Source organism: Hypomesus nipponensis, chromosome 1, assembly GCF_054491055.1.
Source record: "Hypomesus nipponensis isolate SF chromosome 1, ASM5449105v1, whole genome shotgun sequence".
Taxonomy (NCBI): domain Eukaryota; kingdom Metazoa; phylum Chordata; class Actinopteri; order Osmeriformes; family Osmeridae; genus Hypomesus; species Hypomesus nipponensis.
Genome location: NC_140361.1, coordinates 4,562,501 through 4,582,958, shown reverse-complemented (window position 1 = coordinate 4,582,958; position 20,458 = coordinate 4,562,501). Strand labels below are relative to the sequence as shown.

Sequence of the window (20,458 nt, the reverse complement as noted above, 5' to 3'; positions counted from 1 at the left end):
TTAGACATAACTTTCTAAAGCTGAACGTGTGACATTGCGCGATTACGTCATCCCAATGCTCTCTCTCTTTCTGCCGCTCTCTTGTTGTAGCCGCCAGCCTTCAATCCTCCGCCTCCGTTCGTGCAGGAGTTTGGGTTTGGCTGTCGAAGTCGGGAGCGTATCTGTCTTTTTGTGACAGGTCGGAATACAGTTCTGCTCAACTTTATTTATTACCGATTGTTCGCGGAGGAAGAGAACCAGTTTCGACGTGTTATCGATGCATGGGAGTGCCTTGAAAGAAGCTAACGGAGAAGGTAGGTGTATGTGTCTGCCCGACTGTCCGTCCGGCTTCCCAGTTCCAACCCGATTACCGCATTGCAACCGAGAGAAGTGAAAGAAAGGAAAGCTCCCAGGACTTGGCGAGTTTAGTGTTACCGTAAAAACGTGAGTTTGGTGAACACAGTTATGTCATACGATTGTGTCGCATCACTAACGTGGTCTGCGTAGAGTGAGAATTTAAACAATGCGGTGTCATACACCATAAATCATGCTCTCACTAGTGTATGTGCAATGTGTGTGTGTCTGTCTATGTTTGATTGTCTCTTTGAGAGTGTATGTGTGTCTGATAGCGTGTTGATGAGTGAATGTGTTTCCAATGAAACAGATGCTCTAGCTAGGCCACAGTAGGATACAGGAGAGACCATTCAGCCATAATCTTTCATACGTGATACTTATTCATGTGCTGGACAAAATAATATCACACACTTAAAGATCCCAGAGATCCATACAGTTCATCTAGGTTAGTCCTTTTTTCTCCAGGGGTTCTCCAGCTTCTGTTCTTCCCTTGAGGTTGTCCGTCTCTCTTCCAGTCTCTCAAGTCCCTGCTGGTCTCCCTCTGCCGAGAAACCATGGAAGGAACCATGTCTCCCTTACTCTGGTCTCTGACCACTTCCTCTAATCTGATAGACACGGGTCTGGTAAATCGTAACCCATGGAGACCAGCAGTGACATCACATCCTTTGCCCCGGACTGGATCCTTGGCAATGCCTCGTATGTGTTTCGAGGCATTCTAGAGCCGATTTAGTGAAACAGAGAGATACTGATATGGAGAAGTAGAGCGAGAATGGAAGGAGCAAACACAGATATAAGGGGCTGGTGGAGGAGTGGAGAGATGAAGGGAGGAGGGGTATGAGAGGAGGAAGAAGGTGACCACAGACATGGATCTTGGATCTAATAAAGTGAGTCATGCTGTCACAAGTGGACCCCCCCCCCCCTCCTGCTGGGTCACCCCCCACCTGCTGGCCTCCCTGTGTGGGCACGTGTGACACCAGCTCCATGACGCTTGCTCTGTGTGTGTGTGTGTGTGTGTTCTTGTCCTTGGAACAGTCTTCTTTCCCTACTCTCTATCTCTTTCTTGCTTTCTCTCTCTTTCTTGTCTGTTCCTCATGTATTGTGAGTCAGTGAGTCAGTTAGTCAGTGAGTGATTGAGTGAGTGAAAAACTTACTTCACCTTTGGGGCTTTTGTCTCTTTGATGTAGTACCCACACTTGCTGAGACATCTCTTATGTAAACAGACACACTGCACACACCATATTCTAGAATCATTCTTCCCCCATGCCAGAAGCGTCAACACTAACATGCCCTCAATGCTCAGATCTGTTTGGACATGACATGCGCCCACACACACACACACACACGCAGTCACACATCCATCAGTATAGATAAACTGTTTATTGCTTACAATGCTGCTGGCTTTTCTGCCCTTGTGGGCCCTGGATTCAACATGTGTGTGTGTGTGTGTGCGTGTGTGTGTGCGCGCTCGCCTTGCCCAAGGCGATCATACAGCCCTGGTGTCAGTGTTTGAGCCTTCCCAGCAGTGTTATGACAGAGGACAGAGTCTCTGGAGCACCAGTCTATCAGTCTGCCCAGCTCCACCAGAGCACACATACACACACACACACATGACCTGGATTCTCAGGCAAACCTCCAGTTTATGCTGAGATAAACACTTTAGCCTCTGGGTGCTGAGAGAGCTAGAAACACCTGGAACCACGTCAACATAGAAACCATCTTGAGAGCCGCTTCCTGTCCAACCCTACTGGAGGTGGCCTACTTCCTGTCCCGTTTTAGCAAAGTCACTTCCTGTCCAATGTTGCCACTGGATTATTTCCCGTTAAGTTCTGCCCTGATAACAATTTGAATTCTCTCCATCACCAGGACCAGTACTAGGGCGAGATGGCTAGCAGTTGGCAAGTTCGCAAGACACAGCTGAGGTCAGGATAGAGGCCGACAGTCTACAGCAGGGGTCACCAACCCTGGTCCTCAAGAGCCCCCCATGTTTTAGATGTTTCTCTGCTCCAGCACACCTGATTCTAATGAATGGGTGGTTATCAAGCTCTGTGGAAGCCGGGTAATGACCATTCATTTGAATCAGGTGTGCTGGAGCGGGGAAACATCTAAAACATACAGGACAGCGCTTCTCCAGGACCAGGGTTGGCCACCCTTGGTCTACAGTGACTCACACTAGAGTAGGTGTACACCTCGAGTTGTAGTTGTAGCCTTAGCAACGTCTTGTGAGTACTTTCCTCAAGCCAGATTATAGAACATTAAGAAGGATCAAGTCTTATTGTTACTTTAAACATGACTTAATGGCTTTACAGAAGGTATCCCCCCTCGTTGCAACGCTGTCTCTGTCAGTTGTGGCTTATCATTTTATAAGTCCTATTCAGCAAGTTTAAACCCCTCAATTGAATTAACCAATTTCCCCAAGATCACTCTTGTTCATCCTTACTAATGCACTTTTCATACTATGGGAATGTTCTGTTCATGGGAAGATAGATTACTCTCACAAAGCATTCTGTTTTGAAATCCTCATTTAGGAGACTGATGGTCCAGTCTTTACACTGTGTTGATGCTTCTTCAGATGAATTGAATGTCAACAATAACTTTATTAACTATCATTATTTTTTTTCTGTCATGCATTCCTTTTTCATACCTCTCCTTCTGATGTTGTTTGTTACATGACTCATAATATTGCAACACACACACACACACACTCGGCAGAGCAGCTGTGTGTGGAAGCCCCCCTCCCCTCTCTCTAAGGCCCTCGGCAAGTTTGAACTACTTCGTACATTTTATTTGCAAGCCTCTACAGCTGCAGGTATATTCATTTCTACCCCACACTTATTCTCTTACCTGTCCTCCACTTCAGATAAACCCTTCATGCATTTACTCTGTGACTCTAGTATGACAATATCAGGTTGTTCTGCCAAAACCAGCGTCTTTTTTTCAGACCTTTACTCTTGTCTTACTCTAGTTCCTAGGGATTCACAGGGTTCACCTTTCCTAGGCTCCTCGACAGCAGTAAGACCCAGACATCAGTGACTGGTACTTTGGACATTTTCTGACTGCAGGTCTCTCTCTCTCTCGTGTGTGTGTGTGTGTGTGTGTAGTCTGTGTGTAGTCTGTGTGTGTGTGTAGTCTGTGTGTGTGTGTAGTCTGTGTGTGTGTGTGTGTGTGTCGGCGGCAGGATGAGTGAGGGGGAGGGTCAGTTCTACAGTGTCCAGGTGGGAGACTCCACCTTCACTGTGCTGCAGCGCTATCAGCAGCTCCGTGCCATCGGCTCTGGGGCCCAGGGCATCGTCTGGTGAGCCAGCCGCCACGGCAACACTGAAACACACCGGCACAGAAACACACCAGCACCAAAACACCCTAACATTGAAACCCATGTCTCATATCACCCCTGTGTGCAGCTCTGCGTTAGACACCAGCCTGGGTATAGCCGTGGCTGTGAAGAAGCTCTGCCGCCCCTTCCAGAACCAGACCCATGCCAAGAGAGCCTACCGGGAGCTGGTTCTGCTCAAATGTGTCAACCACAAAAATGTAACTTTAACCTCACACAACTATAACCTCACATTAACCATGACCTGGATCATCACCTCCATAACTCTCTCTCTGTCTCTCCCTCTCTCTCTATCAGATCATTCGCCTGATTAATGTGTTCACGCCTCAGAAGTCTCTGGAAGAGTTCCAGGATCTGTAAGTCTCCCCCCGTCTGTGCTACCGGACTGCCAGCTTTTTTGTCTGTCTCCTTGTCCTTCTCCCTGTCTGCCTACCTGTCTGTCTGCCTACCTGTCTGTCTCCTTGTCCTTCTCCCTGTCTGCCTACCTGTCTGTCTGCCTACCTGTCTGTCTCCTTATCCTTCTCCCTGTCTGCCTACCTGTCTGCCTTCCTGACTGTCTCCTTGTCGGTCTCCCTGTTTACCTACCTGATTGTTTTCCTGTCTGTCTGTCTGTCTACCTGACAATCTGTCTGTCTCCCTGTCTACCTACCTGTTTGATTCCCTGTCTACCTACCTGTCTGTCTCCTTGTCCTCTGTGACATGTTTGCGTGTAAAAAGGGCTATACAAATAAATTTGATTTGATTTGTCCTTCTCCCTGTCTACCTACCTGTCTGTCTCCCTGTCTACCTACTTGTCTGTCTCCTTCTCCCTGTCTACCTACCTGTCTGTTTCTCGGTCTACCTACCTGTCTGTCTCCCTGTCTGTGTGCCTGACCCAGGTACCTGGTGATGGAGCTGATGGATGCCAGCCTGTGCCAGGTGATCCACATGGAGCTGGACCATGAGAGAATGTCCTACCTGCTCTACCAGATCCTCTGTGGCATCAGACACCTGCACTCTGCTGGGATCATCCACAGGGTGAGGGGCGCCGGGGGGGATGGAGGTGGTGGGCCCAGGGCCGGGGGCGGAGCGAGGGAGGAGGGAGAGTGGAAGAGCAGGAGACATGTCGAGGAGAACACAGGGCAGGTGGTTGAGCTGTGGACACATTGTGTGTGAAGGACTAATGGACAGGTGTGTGCGTGTGTGTGACCCATCCAGGACCTAAAGCCCAGCAACATTGTGGTGAAGTCCGACTGCACTCTGAAGATCCTGGACTTCGGCCTGGCCAGGACGGCGTGCACCAACTTCATGATGACGCCCTACGTGGTGACTCGCTACTACAGAGCCCCAGAGGTTATCCTGGGTATGAAGTACAAGGAGAACGGTAAGAGGAGGAGGACGAGGTGGAGGAGGAGAAGAAGAATGATAATGATGATGATGATATGTTTGTGTGTGTGTCCGTCTAGTGGACATCTGGTCAGTAGGGTGCATCATGGGAGAGATGGTGAAGGGCAGAGTCATCTTCCAGGGAACTGACCGTATCCTTCTAGACCTTCTGTTCCCGCCTGTCCTCTTCTTCATCCTCCCCTCCTCTCCCTCTCACTTTTGTCCTGCTGGGACAGTTTTGAGACCAGACCTCTCTCCGGTTCCCCTGAAAGGCTGGATCTTACTGCTGATATTCATGACACTAGACACGAGTGCTAGTTCCTGTAGGTGTGTATGTGAGGCAATGTTTGAAAGGACTGATCTGTTCTCAGCCTGCAGGTAACTAACATAACAAGCAAGCCCAGGCTTGTACATAACACACCAATCAGGTTGTTCCTTAGCGTGGGGCGTGGCAGACATTGACCAATGGAACAAGGTGATCGAGGTTCTGGGCACACCCTCCATGGAGTTCATGGACCGTCTGATGGAGACAGTGAGGAACTACGTAATGAACAAGCCCCAGTACCCTGGCGTCAGCTTCTCTGAGATCTTCCCTGACTGGGCCTTCCCCTCCGACTCAGAACATGACAAACTCAAGAGTAAGACCTGCCGAACTTTCACCTCTCAGTGCTTGTACAGACACGAATGATTACCAGAGACCCAAGTCGGTTTTCATGTTGTGTGTGTGTGTTTGTGTGTGAGTAAATGTGTGTACTCCAGCGCGGAGGTGGAGATGGGCAGGCTGATAGACTGGTGCTCCAGAGAATGTGTCTGTCTTTAATGTCAGACTGCCGTTGCTATTAGTTACTGTACTTCCTCCTCTGTTGCCACCCTAGCGGGACAGGCCCAAGACCTGCTGTCCAAGATGCTGGTCATCGACCCCGAGCGACGCATTTCTGTGGAGGAGGCCCTGAATCACCCCTACATCCATGTGTGGTACGACCCGGCCGAGGCTGACGCGGTAAGCAGACTGTACCATTGCAGCATGTACACCGGGGTGGGCAGTTTCTGAGCTTTAGGCTGATGTTGCTGGGTGTGTTGTTGTGTTTGTGCTCCCCAGCCTCCTCCTCAGATCTCTGACAGGCAGCTGGAGGAGAGGGAGCACAGCATCGAGCAGTGGAAAGGTTAGCGCCTCCCGGAGGCCGGACGGAAAACTACACAACATATACGACCAAGAACCATACGACCTTAGTCAACAGTGATGGAATGAGTGTTTAGTTGTTATTATGTCTACCTGAGAGGTAAAATGCCTGTCTTCCTTTCTCTCAGAGCTCATCTATGAAGAGTTGATTGACTGGGAGGAGAGGAACAAGAATGGAGTGATCAAAGACGAGTACTCAGGTAAGGCTGCAACACAACAACATCTGCAGGTGCTGCACACCTGCACCTCCACACACCAACACCCGTTCCACCTTCACACACCTGTGTGTGTGTGTGTGTGTGTTTGTCTGTCTCCCTCTCTCTGACAGAGGTGGTGAGTGGGACGGCCTCGCAGTCGTCATCAGCCAATGACATCTCATCCATGTCGACGGAGTCTGTGACCCTGGCGTCCGACACGGACAGCAGCAGCATCGACACGCTGTCCGGAGTCCTGGACGAGAGCCAATGAGAACGGCCCTGCGGTGTGTGTGCGTGTGTGTGCGATGGTCTTTCTTCCCCCTCTTTCACGCGAAATATCTCAATCAGCCCCCTTGATTACTTTCTCTCTTTCCCTTCTGCCCTTCCTGTTCCCCCTTCTCCTCCGCCCTCCCCGACCTCCCGCCATAGGTCTATTTTTCTATGTTGTTGGTGCTGACGTGTGTGTCTGCTGGTGTGTGAGGGGGGCTGAGGGCTGTCTGGGTGGAGATGCGTGCGCTCTGAAGGCTCTCCTGGGAGTCTGCGAGGATCTGGGCATGTCCCGTAACCTCGGCTGCTTCTGACGCCGTATCATCCCATGTTGTTGTGAGGTGGAGCTGCCCCTGTCGGGTCACGTGACTCCCTGTCGAGTCAGGTGACTCCCTGTCGAGTCAGGTGACTCCCTGTCGGGTCAAGTGACTCCCTGTCGAGTCAGGTGACTCCCTGTCGGGTCAGGTGACTCCCTGTCGGGTCACGTGACTCCCTGTCGGGTCACGTGACTCCCTCTGTGGCTAACGCAGAGAGAGCTGTATGTCTAGTACGGCCGACAAACCAATCAAAACACTGTTTACCTGACCATCAAAACACTAATCCATAGTTTTAAATGATTTTAGTTAGCTAGCTGTATTGAGAGAAGAAGAAGAAGAAAAAAGTGGTATGGATTTTATCTTCTACTCCTGGCCTGCAGAGGGTGCTGTGGTTGCAGTGTTATTTGATTTACTTCCTGGTAAATGTACTGTAAGAATGTCACGCTCTGACACCCTAGACTATGTGTGTAGTAGGCCCTTTTAATGCAAATGCATACAAGTACGTGTTTGGTAGGAACACATTTTAAATGTAGAAGCATTTTATCTTGCAATGATCAGCCCGTATGGTACTGCCTGTAAATGTTTATCAAAATAACCTTATAGTCCTGTACATTTGAGAGAAGAAAGGAAGATCAATGTAATTGTATTTATTTTTTGTTTTCTTGCAAAGTGTTGCACACATTTGATAACCATGTATGGCCCCCGTGACCACAGAACACAGACCTCCTCCAGACTATTCCATTAGTTCTAGAACTCCTTGGAACAATTATAAGTTGAGGCATGTTAGAATGCTAACACATTTAACACAGTCAGATAGAAGTAGTATTGTTAAAGCTGCATGGAGGTCTACCAGATCCTCTTCATACTGTTGGAGAGATGTTCCCCCTTCGTCATTTATTCAGAAAGAATCTTTTTTTTTAGAAACTTTTTGCTTTTCTTTTGTAAGAAGTGTGTGTGTGTGTGTATACACCAGTGTACTGTGTTGCCTTCATCCTCATCTCACAGGACAATCACATGGGCAGGCCTCAGCCAGTCCTGTGAAGCACCTGGACCCGGAAGCAGAGGAACTACACTGAATGTTCTCTAGAACCCTCTGTGGAATTCTGGACTTACTGGAAAGTTCCAAGAACCCGTAGAGAATGAAGGAAGCAGGTGGACTGTCGAGCTGTGATTGGTCAGAGATATGAGGACAAACACATCACTAGACAATGTTTTCTTTCTCAGAAACCATGACAACCTTATTCATCCATCATGCCTTAAATGACCAGGGGATTGGCTGACTCTCTCTCCCTGAATCCTGTTGGACGAGGACTGAGCTAAACTGTGCGCTTAGGCCAATCTTGTTTTTTGACCATGTCGGAGCGCTGTGTTGTAAACACTCCACATTTCATGCTTGGTTTTCATCATCACCATTAATGTGTCCTTTCCAGGATGTCCTGTGTGATTGAAAATGCCCCCCCCCCCCTCCATTTCACTGTGCCCCCACACTAATAAAGACGTCTCCAGCCTGTGATAAGTCACAGTTAATAACATGTCGTACACACTGGAAGAGAGAAAGTTATGAGGAGGGGGGGGGGGGGGGGGGGCGGCGTCTCAGAAGCCCCTGACAATGCTCTCCGTCTTCTTGGCCTCGTGGTTGAGCTCTCCAAAGGTGTCCAGGAACTGCTCCATCTCCCTCTGCAGCTCCCCGTTCCTCTGCTCGGCCGCGCCGCGGGCCCGCTCGCACTCGTCAATCCTGGACTGGACTGCCCGGTACCAGCTCTGCTGCTGGGACAGGTTGGCCCTCAGCCCCTGAACCTCCCCCTGAAGGGCCTCGTTCCTCTGCTCCAGACTGGAGCGGGGCGGGGTGGTTTTTTTTAGAGAGGAATAGAAGGACAGAAGATTAGAGAGGTTAGAGAATAGGGAGGTGAGGGGTTTCAGGGATGAATAGGATTTGAGAGGAATGAAATAAGAATAGGGTGGTGGGGTTGTGGTTAAAGAGAGCGGCACAGAGACTACAGGGGGAAAATAGGAGGTTAGTTTATTTAGAACTCACTTTATAGCTCAGAGTCTGGATTGAGACACAGTCAGACCAAACGTGGCCCTCATTGAGACCGGCTGAAGCTAAATCAGTGATGCTGAGGTATGTGTGAGTCTGGGCAGGCAGGGAACCTTTATTTAGCTCTGTTTCCAGTAGAGCGGCTATTCCCACTCATCCTCATCATACTCTCCTGGGCTCTGGACTGGAGATCCACATAGTGAGCCTCGATGTCTGTCTGCTACACACTGCTCTATGTCTGCTTCACACGGCTAAAAGTTTAATACACACTGCTCTATGTCTGCTACACACTGCTCTATGTCTGCTACACACGGCTACACAGTCTAGTACACACTGTCTGTATGATGTACACTGCTGCATGTACGGTTGTATGAGCACCGATTCAACATGTTTGAGTACTCTCATCAGTAAACTTGTCGAGTTGGAGTTGGGTTTGAGTTAGATGGAGAGAGGAGCCCAGCTGACAGCTTTGGACAGAGAGGAAGACGTTCTGGGACATTCCATGAGATGCCGTCCACCAACGTAAACAGGAAGCAGGCTAAACCCCGGGTCAGCAGATGGGGTCAGTGCTGAGGCAGAGTGGACACACTCACAAACTTGCACAAACACACACACATGCAGCTGGACATGCAGAGATCTTCCAACTATTGCTGCAACTGCACAGGGAGTAAATCGGAAGTGTGTGTGGGAAGGAGGCTGGACAGAGAAGCTGGAGAAGAGGGAGACAGAGAAGAGGGACACAGAGAAGAGGGAGACAGAGAAGAGGGAGACAGAGAAGAGGGAGACAGAAGAGGGAGACAGAGAAGAGGGAGACAGAGAAGAGGGAGACAGAGAAGAGGGAGACAGAAGAGGGAGACAGAGAAGAGGGAGACAGAGAAGAGGGAGACAGAGAAGAGGGAGACAGAGAAGAGGGACACAGAGAAGAGGGAGACAGAAGAGGGAGACAGAAGAGGGAGACAGAAGAGGGAGACAGAAGAGGGAGACAGAAGAGGGAGACAGAGAAGAGGGAGACAGAGAAGAGGGAGACAGAGAAGAGGGAGACAGAGAAGAGGGAGACAGAGAAGAGGGAGACAGAGTAGAGGGAGACAGAGAAGAGGGAGACAGAGAAGAGGGAGACAGAGAAGAGGGAGACAGAAGAGGGAGACAGAAGAGGGAGACAGAGAAGAGGGAGACAGAGAAGAGGGAGACAGAGAAGAGGGAGACAGAGAAGGGAGAGTGGCACCTGTGTATGCGAGCCTCGTACTCCTCTCTCTGTCTCCCTATCTGCTGGTGCAGGCTGGTGAGGAGGCTGCGGAGGGCGCTGGCCGAGGGGTCTGCCAGGGGGATGGGCGGGGGCATGCCCAGAGTGACGGGGGGGATGGAGTGCACAGGTGCCACTGGGTCCTGGTCCTGGTCCTGATCCTGGTCCTGGTCCTGGTCCTGGTCCTGGTCCTGGTCCTGGTCCTGGTCCTGGTCTTGGTTAGGTCTGTTGCTGGCACTGCTTCCTGCCAGCAGTATCTCACAGGAGGACCAGGAGCTGCTGGCCTCGCTGACCGCCCCATCGTCCAGCAGAGCTGAAACCTGGACGTCCGGAAACCCCACCGCTGGGGTGGCGCGGGTTTCCATGTCAACGGCTTCCGGGAAAGTGTCCTGGACGGGCGTCACGGCAACGAGGTTGTCGTAGACTGAGAGGGCACTCTGGTTTTCCTCCCAACTGATGTCCGCACTCCCTCGTCTCTCCTCCTCTCCTCCTCCTTCCTCCTCTCTCTCTCTTCCTCTCTCTGCTGTGTTCACACCCAGCCCGTGGGGGTCTGGATGCAGGCCAGACCCTCCCCCAGCCCCCCAGCCCAGTGTGGGAACAACAGCCCCAGCTGGGGTCCGGCCAGCGAGGGAGGGGTCAGGGGGTTTGCTTCCAGCAGCACAGAGGCCCCGCCTCTCCCTCCGCCCCCCTCTCTGGGCCAGGGCTGGGCAGTAGTGGCGGGGGGGTGTAGAGCAGGAGCTGGTGGTGGTGGTGGGGGTCTCTGTGGGAAGACAGTGCAGCTCCATGACCCAGCTTGCAGGACCAGGGTCCTTTCAGCAAAAACATGGAGGTCTGGAGGAGTGGAGGAGGCTCCGGTGTCAGCTGTACCCAGAAGCAGGTGACGCGTCCTGGGCAGAAAGGAGAGGGGAAGCCCCCTTACCGGCTGGTTGTCTGCTGTAGCCTTGAGGCAGAATGCGGTAGCCAGGTTGTTTGTGTCAGAGACGGAGACTTGTGTGTGAGACGAAGGTGTGTGTGTGTGTGTGTCTTTAAGCAGCACTGACATCAGCTGTTGCTCCAGAGAAGCTGCTTGGGGGAGGAGCCACAATGTAACACGGTAACACTGGCTCATTCCTGAAGACACGCACACACAAATACACCCCCAGAAATAGAAACCCTAAAACATACACGCACGCTCACACAAATGCAAACAACAAAAAAACACAAACACCCACCATAGACTCAAAAAGGGACTTAACAAATTCAAAACATTCTCTGGACTCAGATAGTCACGGAGCCTTCCAAACCTGTCCAAAACAGTGACACACACACTCAATAACACACACTAAATAACACACACACACACCAGTCACATCAGATCGACAGACTCTAGTCAAAACTGGTGGACTCTTGCCAAATACATGAAGAAACTTGAGAGACCGTACGAGTCATGTAAAAGCCTCATCAGAGTAACATACATTCTGATGTTGTGAAAGCTTTTAATCCATTTGTTAAAGCACCTTACACACATAGAGTGGAAGTGCTCTGCTACACCTTTAGACACGCAAACAAACCATGCTGTATTTAAAACAGCATGTAAGTCTCCTAATCAACCACCAGATGGGGCTGTGGGCTGTGCCTTAAAAAAGGAGGAGGAGGAGGAAATGAGAGGGGACAGGAGAACAGAGAAGCCTAAAACAGTAGATGAAAGCAGAGCAGAGTACAGCAGAGTATAATAGAGCATAGTAGAGTCCTCAAGTACTCATCAATGATGCAAACGTTTTCATAAAAATATTCCTCTTGTTGCCTTTTGCCTTGCTCCATGGTAGCTTCGTAAACTAGCTTACGTTTGTTGTGCGTGATCGCCAGGAAATGAAAAAAGCAATGTTATGAAATAAACGTGATCTTCCTCTGTAAGATCCCTGCCTTGGAGTGTAAAAACAACAGCACCCAGTGTGTTTCACTGTGGGCTCCACAGACAGAAGCAGGACTGTTGTAGAGGCAAGTATTATGGCTCCAACATGGTCGGATTTGAGCAGGAGCCCTAAGAGACCAAACATTCGTACACATTACTTAGGCCCTACTCTGTTTTCCCGTGACAGTGAGTTACTTTGATTTGTTGTCTTGAGATCTCGAGTTGTTTATCTGGAAATAATAAATGTTGTTTTCCAAGACAGCACAATCATTTTCTTAGGTTCTCTAGATAACCAAACGTAGTGTTCCCAGGATAACGACATAAATATCTTGAGATCTCAAGAAAACTAAAAGATGGTAAACGAAATAATTGCTGGAAACATCGTTCTGTGTAGATAAGTCAGAGGAGCAGGAGAATATTGATCCAATTGTGTCACACATCTCCTCGATCAAGGCTTGACACATCTGCCTTGCTGTTAAAGGCAACAGACTAAGAGAACAATTATGTAAATTAAAATGTACATTGACACGTAATCATGGAGAAAGGGACTCAATTAAATATATAAATGAATGGCCTCTTAGGGCTTCTGTACATGTACTTTTTGTGTGTCTTTGGATCATTGACTTTAACTGCAAATAAAGTGTCAAAACATATGCAGTCAGGTGTAGTCTACCCACTGTGGAGTTATGAGGAAACGTTCTAGATTGTTCAGACTAGTTGTGTTCTTATAGATGTTGCCGTGGCAGCTGATAAAACTGCTGTGTTATCTGTCCAACTGTAGGGAAATCACTCTGGAACTCAGTCTACAAGCAGACAGACACTCTTCCTCTCTTCTCCTCACATCTGCGTAGCTGTTCGTTACCATGAAGATAGCTTCCATGGCAACGTCTTGGATCCTTGTGGTTTAAATAATAACGTGTTAGATGAGAGAGACAGAGACAGACAAAAAGAGAAAGAGAGAGAGAGAGAGAATGTGGTTTTGTGTGGTTATTGCTAGGAAGCAGTGTATCTGTGATATGTTGTGTTTTTATGTTGTGAGTCATCTCCCAGAGCCTCTTTTCTCCTCACTAGATTATCCTGAGGACAAAACCTTAACATATCTACACAACACACACTCTCATAGACAGATACCCACGCATGCTGTAATTGGATTAAAGCTTTAGATTCATGCATTCTCAATCAAATGTTTTTTTTTTCATGAGATGAAGCACATGTTTTATATGACAGAGACACATGTAGGTGTGTGTGAATATCCTGTGCATTACACGTGTCTGTGTGTGTCTGTGAGTGTGTGTGTGTGTGTGTGTGTGTCTGTGAGTGTGTGTGTCTGTACAGTTGAATTCCAGCCAGTTTACTGGTTTACTTTGGTATGACCAGAGAAGCTCGTTGGTAGACCCTTAGTTGCCGTGGGAGACAGTCTGGTGATATTTTACAGTGTGTGGGAGTGTAAACTTTCACATGCCTCAAGAATGTCAAGATCTAAACCCTCATATGCCCCAACACGACTCCACGAGCCCTCACACCTCCTCTGCCCAGCACCCCCTCTATCCTGCACCTCCTCTGCCCAGCACCCCCTCTATCCTGCACCTCCTCTGCCCAGCACCCTCTCTATCCTGCACCTCCTCTACCCAGCTCCAGGACATCACTGCTGCAGGACCCTGATGTGATTAGCCTGGCTCACATCCATCTTATCCAGATCCCCCGCTCTCTCCCTTTCTCATCCAAATCTCCTCTTCATCTTTTCTCCTCCTCCCCTATCCTCCTCCTCCTCTCCTCCCACTCCCTGTCTCCTCCTCATCTAGCTCTCCTCTTCTTCTCCCCTCTCCTCCCCTATCCTCCTCCTCTCCTCCCACTCCCTGTCTCCTCCTCATCTAGCTCTCCAGTTCTCCTCCTGCCCTCTCCTCCAGGCTACATTCCTCGTCCCTCCATTAACGAGACCAAATGGACGCCTACAGGAGCAGAGCTCTCCGTTTGTTAAAGGGATTTTCTCTGACATGGAAGGACGTAGGGAGGGGGAGAGGGCGGAGAGGGGCACCACGGACTGAGTGGGAGAGCGAATGACAAAGAAACAGAGGCAGAGAGATGGAGAGCAACAGAAAGACAGAGGAGGAGCGAGAGGGCAGAGAGAGAACCGACTGAATCAGAGAGGGGGTGAAATGGAAAGTGATGAAGAGGAGGCTGTGGGTTTGTGAAGGAGTGTTCAAAGGAGAAGTTTGAATGACCTACTTCCTCACTGGCCGGACTCTCTGGCCACCCCCCTCACCCTGGCCGGTCCAGCCAGACCTGCGTGTGTGCGTGCATGTGCAGATGAAAGTGAATTTATAGATCAGTCACGCCTCAGAAACTGGGCCGCAAACACTGAGCACTCTGGGTAATCTTCACTGCTCAAATGGCCGTCACCCCTGGGAGGAAGCCAAGAAATACCACCTAATGCTATCTAATGGAGGACGCAACAAACACACACACACACCAAGACGCACACATGCCAAGACTCACACCAAACACACTCACACACACGCTCCGAGACACACAAGCTAATGGAGGTCACAGCCGGGACAATATTTCTTTGTTACTCTCGGTTTCTCCCACAACCAGTGCGCCCACACACACACACACACACACACATATTCATGCATCCATTTATTATCTGTGGTTGTCTGACCCCAGGCTGGTGAGAGTGGTTGTCTGGCCCAGCAGAAGCAGTCCCACGGTGGGCAGTCAGACTGATCCACCTCCTCCTCCACCTCCTCCTCCTCTCTCTGTCTCTGGCTGCTTTGAGGAGAAGTCTGTTGACTGACTGCAGGCTAGGACACAGACACCACTAACACACCACTAACACACACCGGTAATGTAGATCTAACTGGTCCTGTAGTCAGATTAAGTCTGACACGAAGACACAATCACATTACTGGTGCATTATGGGTGAAGTCATTGCCTGTCTGTTTGTGGGAGGGAGGATGGGGGCGGGGGTACAGGTGCCAAGAGAGGAGGTGCACACACACACACTCACACACACACACAGACTTGTACATGTGCACTACTCAAGTAAGTAATTGATCAATTACTGAAAGAAAGATGTGGTAGTGTTTGTGTCTTTCCCCAGCCTGGGCTCACGGCTCTCCAGAGCAGGGAGGCCCCACATCAGCCTGGGAGGGGAGGTCTGTGTGGACTGTGAGGTCTGTCTGGACTGTGAGGTCTGTCTGGACTGTGAGGTCTGTGTGAACTGTGAGGTCTGTCTGGACTGTGAGGTCTGTCTGGACTGTGAGGTCTGTGTGGACTGCTCCATGCTTCCTGAGAAAGTAGAGAAGGGGGGGGTGGGGGTGGGGGAGGGGGTGCAGACCGTAGTATGTAATGAATCATCCAGAACCCCAATCAGCCTAAAACAGGTTGTAAATCTCTTTTTGTCACATACTCACACACATTTACACACACAAAACCACACGCTACACAGACACATATATGTACAGCACACAAACACAGGTTGCCCAGAGAGAGAGAGAAGCAAGATGGAGCATCCTCTGTTCAATAACATCTTGCCAATCCTACTGGCCATACCTGTTTATCACTGGACGATCATTTATATATAGGAGTGTGTTTGTGTGCGTGTGTGAAGAAATGATCTCCGGCATCTTGATCAGGGTGTATGGAAAATGCAAATGATACATTTGAATACAAATGATACATGATACAGAATGATTTGTATTCGTACTGCCAGAATAATCTGGAGCTATAATCTGGAGCAGCTCTAGATAGGAACGTTGCAACTCAGATCATACTTATCACACCATCTGTCTGCCTACAAACGTCCTTTGAAAGGCGAAACAGTAATTGGAATCACAGCTTTACACTGAGGGCTGGAGTCACTGCTGGGGGAGCTGGAGTCACTGCTGGGGGGGCTGGAGTCACTGCTGGGGGGCTGGAGTCAGAGCTGGGGGGCTGAGTCACTGCTGGGGGAGCTGGAGTCACTGCTGGGGGGGCTGGAGTCACTGCTGGGGGGCTGGAGTCAGAGCTGGGGGGCTGAGTCACTGCTAGGGGGCTGGAGACAGAGCTGGGGGGACTGGAGTCAGAGCTGGGGGGCTGGAGTCAGAGCTGGGGGGCTGAGTCACTGCTAGGGGGCTGAGTCACTGCTGGAGGGCTGGAGTCACTGCTGGAGGGGCTGGAGTCACTGCTGGAGGGCTGGAGTCAGAGCTGGGGGGGCTGAGTCACTGCTGGGGGAGCTGGAGTCACTGCTGGGGAGCTGGAGTCACTGCTGGGGGGCTGGAGTCACTGCTGGGGGGGCTGGAGTCACTGCTGGAGGGCTGGAGTCACTGCTGGGGGAATGGAGTCAGAGCTGGGGGGGCTGAGTCACTGCTGGGGGAGCTGGAGTCACTGCTGGGGGGGCTGGAGTCACTGCTGGGGGGCTGGAGTCAGAGCTGGGGGGCTGAGTCACTGCTAGGGGGCTGGAGACAGAGCTGGGGGGACTGGAGTCAGAGCTGGGGGGCTGGAGTCAGAGCTGGGGGGCTGAGTCACTGCTAGGGGGCTGAGTCACTGCTGGAGGGCTGGAGTCACTGCTGGAGGGGCTGGAGTCAGAGCTGGGGGGCTGGTGTCACTGCTGGGGGGCTGGAGTCACTGCTGGAGGGCTGGAGTCAGAGCTGGAGGGGCTGAGTCACTGCTGGGGGGCTGGAGTCAGAGCTGCGGGGCTGAGTCAGAGCTCTGGGGGCTGGAATCAGAGCTGGGGGGGCTGGAGTCAGAGCAGGGGGGGCTGGAGTCAATGCTGGGGGGGGCTGGAGTCAGAGCTGGGGGGCTGGAGTCACTGTTGGAGGGCTGGAGTCACTGTTGGAGATGCTAGGAGACAGGGGTCCTTCCTGACTGCCCCTCCTCCTTCTCTCTCTCTCTCTCTCTCTCTCTCCAAATGTAAGTTTGGTTTATTAGGCACTGATCGTCTTGTCTTCCTGAAACCTGAGGAATCAGCAGAGGAGAGGAGAGAAGAGGAGGTGAGACAAGAAGAGAGGAGAGGAGCACGTGGAACCATTATAGCTGATGTGTGACTTGCTGTGGGGGGCGGGGGGGGCTGGGGGGGGCCGGGGGGGCTGGGTCGTCCTCTCTAGCAGTGTGCCACAGCCAGACGTCACATGACCCCAGAAACTTGTTGTAGTCTCGCAGGTTCAAATCCCCCCGCTCCTTCTTTATGCCATTTTGGATAAAAGTGTCTGCTAGATGATCACAGTGTGATATCGCTGTCCGTCACAGGAGAGTACACGAGGCCGGTCACCGTGACAACAGCTGGAGCATTGAAAAAGTGACACATACTGAACTACACACACGCGTGCAGACGCACGGAGAGAGAGCCACACACATGCAGACACACACACATATTTCTGCACGTCCCAGGAGGTGTTTGAGAGACTCTCTGAGGACACAGTGGCCCCACATTTACATAACACATCAAACGGTACACCCCAGACCCAGGAAGTTGTTTTTATCCAAAGCGACTTCCAAAAGAGAGCTTGCACAAAAGTGCATAGGTTACTGATCATAACAACGAGATAACCCCAAAACATTGCGGGTAACCAAAACATGAAGCATACATTGTGAAAACTAAATAAGTTCCAAAGGGAAGAACCATAAGAGAATGTAGTTAAACAAGATACAATTAAACAACATGAACCTCGAAAAGTGCAAGGGTGTACCCGTGGAAAAAAGCAAGGAACAAAAATATTTTACACAGCAGTAATAAGTGTGTCTTGAGCCTTTTCTTGAAGGTGGGGAAACAGTCAATGTCTCTGATGGAAGTGGGGAGTTGATTCCACCAATGGGGGGCCAGATGATACGGGCCGGGATGGGAAGCCAGTAGAGGGAGATGAGGAGCGGGGTAACATGGGAGCGTCTGGGTAGATTGAAGACCAGACGGGCTGCTGCGTTCTGAATCCTCTGGAGAGGGCGGGTTGCGCATGGTGGGAGACCGGGGAGCAGCGAGTTGCAGTTGTCCAACTTCCAGACCCAGGAAGTAGTTGAATACTGCCAGACCCAGGAAGTAATTGAATACTTCCAGACCCAGGAAGTAGTTGAATACTTCCAGACCCAGGAAGTAGTTGAATACTTCCAGACCCAGGAAGTAGTTGAATACACCCAGACCCAGGAAGTAGTTGAATACACCCAGACCCAGGAAGTAGTGTTCTAACATGAAGAGGACTGCAGTGGTGCCGTCAGAGGGGGGGTGTCTGAGTAGACATGGCAGACTCTACATCCTCCTGACTGGACTGGAGGTAATTACTTTAATGGCCTTCCAGTGTATGATGCATGTGTGTGGTGTGTGTGTGTGTGTGTGTTTTTGTGTGTGTGCATGTTGTGTGTTCAGGAGTGTGTATATGCTTATGAAGGGGGAAGTGAACTGTAGGTGTGTGTGAGGACTGTGATAAATCGTCCATGGTTACTCTGTATATATATAGAGTCCCTGTATATTCAGTCCATTTCACGTGTCTGGGGGTGGTGTATGTGCGTGTGTGTGTGTTTGATCTCTTTCCAGCAAGATGAAGAGCGCATAATCTTCCACACGCCCACCAAGATGAAATCCTTCCTGCACCATGACTCACTCTCTCTCCTGTGGCACGGTGGCAGACTTACTTTGCCACCTCGTAGAAAGAGGATCCCGGGTTTGATTCCCCGCTGGGAGCCTGTCGCTGCTCAGGTGAGAGCTTGCACGTTATTCCCATGCTCATGTGAGTCTCCTTCTCAAAGAACCCCCATGTCAACACATGCAGAACAGGTTGCTCTCCTGCCCACGTCAACATGGCCAGGCCCTGGGGGAGCACTTGGACTTGGCTCCTGGGCGCTGCTGATGGCTGCCCACTGCTCCTCGCTGCTCTGGGAGGAGGGACATCAGGATGGGGTAAAGAGACACATTTCTCCAGTGGACACACTGGCAGGTGTGTGTGTTCCACAACTCTGAGAGATTAGTCATAAAGGTTCCTTCTCTTCTCTCTCTCACACACGCATACACACGAGACCAGGGGTTCCCAATCCTGGCAGGGAGGCCCGAGGACCAGGATTGGGAACCCCTGACCTAGGCTGTTCGTTATGGGTCCTTAATCAAACCATGTCAAACACAACAGGTGAACAGGTGCCAGACAAGATGGGAGCAGGTGTGTAAGTTCACACACCCAGCCCAGTGTGTGTGTCTGTGCGCCATCAACTGAGTGGCGTGTGTCTGCAGGATCCTATTGAGCCTCCTGGAGATCTCCTATAAGCTTCTCCCAGGATATCCACATACACACAAACACAGAGGAATACAGGCAAGTTTAACCTAACACTGTTACATATTTTGTGTGTGTGTGTGTGTGTGTGTGTGTGTGTGTGTGTGAGTGTGTGTATGTGTGAGTGTGTGTATGTGTGTGTCATAAACAGCTCTGCAGTTGTCCTTGTGCCCTTGTGTCTCTGGGGCGACTACAGGATAAGGAATCCCAGGGGAACCTGCCAGGCTTCACTGACTCTGATTACCCTGCTGCTTCTGTGTGTGTGTGTGTGTGAGAGAGAGAGAGAGAGAGAGAGAGAGAGAGAGAGAGAGAGAGAGAGAGAGAGAGAGAGAGAGAGAGAGAGAGAATGAGTGTGTGTGTGTGTGTGTGTGTGCATACAGTGTGGGTAGAGAGTGGGATGAGCTAATGTCACACTCCATTATACTCAGATTGCCCTCAAAGGTGTGTATGTACAGTGTGTGTGTATGTACCGTGTGTGTGTGTATGTGCAGTGTTTTGCCTGCTTCCTCTCATAGGAGCAGTTGTCAGATAGGGTTGATCTCCGTGCTAAGCAGACAGAGATGGAGAGTGAGGATTCCACCACAGTTTATAGGACATAGACACATACACACACAAACACACTTACACACTCAAACACACAAAAGAGTGTGAAAGGTACAGTCATTCTCTGTCTACCAAGCTCAGCCTTACTGCTGCTCTCACGCATTAATCATCTGACATCATTGAAACCAAACCTGACTCACTGATGATGTCACTCACAGGACGTAGCAATGTCTAACAATGATGATGTCACTGACTCAATGCTAATGAATTCAACGGTGATTGAGAGAGATAATATACAGAGGAGGGGAAAAGAGACACAGATAGAGACACATAGAGAGAGAGAGAGAGAGAGAGAGAGAGAGAGAGAGAGAGAGAGAGAGAGAGAGAGAGAGAGAGAGAAACACATAGACAGAGAGACATAGAAAGAGACAGAGAGAGGGGGGGGTGAGTAGGTGAGAAGGGAGAGTTTTCAGACAGTGTGTCAGTTCTAGAAGGACAAGCCTTCACAGGCCCATGAGCGTGAGGGA

General features: G+C 50.4%; 2 protein-coding genes across 2 annotated transcripts; one reads left to right on the top strand and one right to left on the bottom strand.

Moving 5' to 3' along the window:
* The first annotated feature begins 81 nt into the window (after positions 1–81).
* Positions 82–8,503, top strand: mapk9 (mitogen-activated protein kinase 9). Its single transcript, XM_084703039.1, has 12 exons — positions 82–423; positions 3,432–3,625; positions 3,732–3,861; positions 3,959–4,017; positions 4,540–4,678; positions 4,859–5,024; positions 5,107–5,178; positions 5,482–5,664; positions 5,902–6,026; positions 6,126–6,189; positions 6,335–6,406; positions 6,535–8,503. Exons 2-12 carry the CDS (start codon positions 3,510–3,512, stop codon positions 6,672–6,674), a joined length of 1,266 nt encoding a protein of 421 aa, XP_084559165.1. The 5' UTR covers positions 82–423; positions 3,432–3,509; the 3' UTR covers positions 6,675–8,503.
* Positions 7,620–11,062, bottom strand: LOC146302116 (uncharacterized). The gene is made up of 2 exons (XM_084703160.1): positions 10,248–11,062; positions 7,620–8,818 (listed from the first exon to the last, which is right to left on the bottom strand). The coding sequence occupies exons 1-2, from the start codon at positions 11,048–11,050 to the stop codon at positions 8,581–8,583; spliced, it is 1,041 nt and encodes a 346-aa protein (XP_084559286.1). The 5' UTR covers positions 11,051–11,062; the 3' UTR covers positions 7,620–8,580.
* Between the last annotated feature and the right edge of the window lie 9,396 nt (positions 11,063–20,458).

Coding starts and splice junctions, on each gene's coding strand:
- LOC146302116 (XM_084703160.1), bottom strand. CDS start 11,050: ATGGAGCTGCACTGTCTTCCCACAGAGACCCCCACCACCACCACCAGC. Junction 8,819..10,247: donor TACGAGGCTCGCATACACAG/GTGCCACTCTCC, acceptor GCCCCGCTCCAG/TCTGGAGCAGAGGAACGAGG.
- mapk9 (XM_084703039.1), top strand. CDS start 3,510: ATGAGTGAGGGGGAGGGTCAGTTCTACAGTGTCCAGGTGGGAGACTCC. Junction 5,179..5,481: donor CATCTTCCAGGGAACTGACC/GTATCCTTCTAG, acceptor GGGGCGTGGCAG/ACATTGACCAATGGAACAAG. Junction 6,027..6,125: donor ACCCGGCCGAGGCTGACGCG/GTAAGCAGACTG, acceptor TGTGCTCCCCAG/CCTCCTCCTCAGATCTCTGA.